This window comes from Hipposideros armiger, unplaced genomic scaffold (assembly GCF_001890085.2).
Source record: "Hipposideros armiger isolate ML-2016 unplaced genomic scaffold, ASM189008v1 scaffold_472, whole genome shotgun sequence".
NCBI lineage: Eukaryota > Metazoa > Chordata > Mammalia > Chiroptera > Hipposideridae > Hipposideros > Hipposideros armiger.
The window spans coordinates 238,775-241,925 of record NW_017731822.1 but is presented as its reverse complement, the minus strand read 5'-3'; the positions used below and the strand labels follow the sequence as shown (position 1 = coordinate 241,925).

The 3,151-nt window shown below is 42.5% G+C and overlaps 1 protein-coding gene across 7 annotated transcripts in view; it reads left to right on the top strand.

The window, feature by feature from the left end:
- IL1R2 (interleukin 1 receptor type 2) overlaps window positions 1-2,930 on the top strand; it is a 39,690-nt gene extending 36,760 nt beyond the window's left edge. For 6 of the 7 annotated variants that reach the window (XM_019666476.1, XM_019666474.1, XM_019666469.1 and 3 more), the window contains exons 8-9: window positions 123-265; window positions 2,126-2,319. In XM_019666476.1, the coding sequence (XP_019522021.1) occupies window positions 123-265; window positions 2,126-2,307 (325 nt within the window). In that variant the 3' untranslated portion in view covers window positions 2,308-2,319. Of the gene's footprint in view, window positions 1-122; window positions 266-2,125; window positions 2,320-2,607 lie in introns of those variants that run through there. The other variant, XM_019666475.1, reaches the window with a different exon arrangement.
- Window positions 2,931-3,151: the final 221 nt, after the last annotated feature.

The window sequence follows — 3,151 nt, the reverse complement described above, 5'->3', positions numbered from 1 at the left end:
GGTGGTCAGGCCTCTACATTGACTATGAAGTGGACTTCTAATTGAGAATGTTTGGAAGTCTATGTTGTAAAGACAAGCTTGCATTGCATGCATCGTATTTAAGTCAATGTTTCCTCACTTAGGGAATACTCAGAAAATAATGAGAACTACATTGAAGTACCACTGATTTTTGACCCAGTCATAAGAGAGGATTTGAACACGGATTTTAAATGTGTCGTTCGTAATACACGGAGTTTTCAGATGCTGCATACCACAGTCAAAGAAGGTATGTATTTGGAGGACATTAAAGGGGGAAACATGTGGAATATTCTGTGGAAGCTAGTCAAGACCACCCATTCTCCAGACGATTACATAGCAAGTCCCTTGCGTTTCCTCTTAGTGGAGCATTGAGAGCAAATCTCTCATATTTTATAATTTATTTTTTAAAATTATTTTTAGTAGGGTGGAGGATGGCCTTGGGAGATTATATTTAACTAAAAATTTAAATAGCAAACTGATTTTTGGAAAAAAGATTAAAAGGTTCTGCGATAAACTCTAAGAAAGCCTGTGTCCTCGTGTGGTTCTGCCTGGATCAACAGGACCAGCTGTCCTTGAGGACCCTCGCGGAGGGTGGGGCATTCTTTATCCTCAAATTGAGAAACCTTATCCTCCAAGAGCCAGGAACTGGGAGACACCCAGGGCTCAGGGCAGCTTTAGGGTTAAGCTCATCCGTTAACAGGAAATAAAGTGCAAGGCAAATCAACCCAGCGCCCATATAAGGACATTTAAAAAAGAAGAAACTACAAATCCATGTTATCATAAAAAAACAAATTGGTTTTTTAACATTTAAGCACTGAGCAGAAAATGGAAATGAAGGTAACACAGGCTGTTGGCAGCCCAAGAGAGGGCCAAGCCAAAGCCATCCCCGGCTAGAATCTCTGCGTGCCTCCTGGGCAGTCTGCAGCAATCAAATAAACGCAAATTTCTCCATGTTTGCTGGGGAGGCAGCTGCAGATGTCCTACTAATTGGAGAGCTGAGGATGTGGTTAAGCCTCCGGGCAGAGAATGGTAACACAACACAACTTTTCTCCAAAAATAAAAGTCTATGCACCACCAGCATCACCCGCTTGAGCCACTCGTTGAAAAATACAGATCCTTGGGTTCACCTCATATCTACCCAGATTCTCCTGGGGAAGCCAAAGTCTGCCTGTCACTGAGTGGGCTCCTTTCCTATTAAAGTTGGAGCCGATTCGTGACCCAAAGGAACCTGTGGATTGTGGGGTCCTGATGCGGGGAACCTTTGAACATTTCTATAACGTGAGCTTCGTCCCTGCATATCCTTTGCCGAGTTGGCCATGACTGGCTATAGAGGGCGCAGCTAAAAGCCTGTCACCAGGACTGAGAGGTGCATGGATGCTCAGAAAATTAAAGCTTCACTGATTTTAAGCCTTGTGGGGTTTCAAGGTATGAGACTCCCCCAGGGAAGATAGCCTGAGGTTGTGTCAATTCCTGGATGCCTAGACAGACTGTGATAAATAGTAGTTTAAAAATGTAGAATTCTGGCTTCATCATCGATGTGTCTAAAAACACTCATTCTTGTGATTACTTGTTAATGTTTTATTCCTACTCTCTTTCTATATTTTCACAACACAGAGGTGCCAAGGAGTAGAATATGAAACAGTTGGGTCCAAACAATAATCTTGACACCTATAGTTCCTTTGTCCAGAGTTTTTCTTTTCCTTTGTTACTTTATTGAACCCTCATGACACCCATGCTCATTGGCCAAGGGCAGATTGGACCCTGGCCCTGTCACAGTTGGCTTAGTTGAAACATAACAGACGATACCATATTGCACACTAGTCAACAGGAGGAACAAAGTTAGATCCTCGACACCTCTTCCTCCCCCTCCCCCACATTGTTCCTCTCTGATGGATTTTCGTTCTACTTTGCTTGTTTCCCTGATGCCCCAAATATCATTCTCCAACATCCTTTATCTTGGTGTCAGGGGCACACTTCCTGAACATCAGTGCACATTTATTAGAAAAACACACCCCACTGGCTTTCCTCTCTCTATACCTGCACTACACTGTCCTATTTGGCTGTGAGAGAATGTTGGAGCCCTGATGTGACTCTGTTCTTCCTACAGCCACCACGTTCTCCTGGGAGATTGCGCTGGCCCCCCTTTCGCTGGTCCTTCTGGTTTTTGGGGGAATATGGATGCACAGATGGTATAAACACAGAACTGGAAAAGCATATGGTTTGACTGCGTTAAAGACTGGCCATCAAGAGTTTGACGCCTATCCAAGTAAAATAAAGGAAATAAAATAGTTCAAACACAAACCATATCCTTTCTCATGGAAGTGTCTCTGCCTTTCGGAGGGACTCTGTTCTTTTCCTAAGTTGTTACCAAAGCCGCTGGGTTTATAGTGGGTTTGTACTACAGGACTGAAGTATTAATGTAAAGATTGTTCTGAAACTGAGTGATAGGAACAAATGTGGGTCAGGTGCGTAGCTCTGTGCCACTTGTGACCTACTTAAAAGAGTGAATAAGCGTTAGAAGCATCTAAGTGAGTTTTGAAATTCACTTATTCATCATTTAACAAAAGTGTGCTACATGTCCATCTTGGGGGTGTTCTAGATACAAAGGTAGTGAAGATGTAGTTTGCCGCTTCGGGAAAGAGAGAATTTCATTTTGAGACTGCGAAGGATGCTTTAGAAATGCCAAAGAAGAATCAGCAAGATTTGGTGAATTTTTTTCAAAAGGATGATCTCCCAAATAGCAATTAGAATAGACTGTCAGAAAAATACATGTTAGAACATACTAGTGAACTGAGAAACAGACTCAACTTCTTAACAAAGCTTCTGAAAATAAAGAGAAAGGAAGGGTATTGAGATAATTGCATACATATTGGGGGAAAAATAACAGAGCCTTTTATATCATCTACTGAAAATAAAATCCAATTAAATTGTTTTTTTGTTTTTTTTTAAGATTTTTATTGGGGAATTCGGGGGATGGGAACAGTGCTGGGGAATTGGGGGAAGGGGAACAGACAAGTTGCTGTCCTTTTTGTTCTTCAGTCTAGTTGTGGAGGACATTGCTTCACTGGCCCAAGTTGGCACCATCATTGTGCTCTTCCCGGGCGAGGCACATCAGTCTCCGACTTCTGGACGG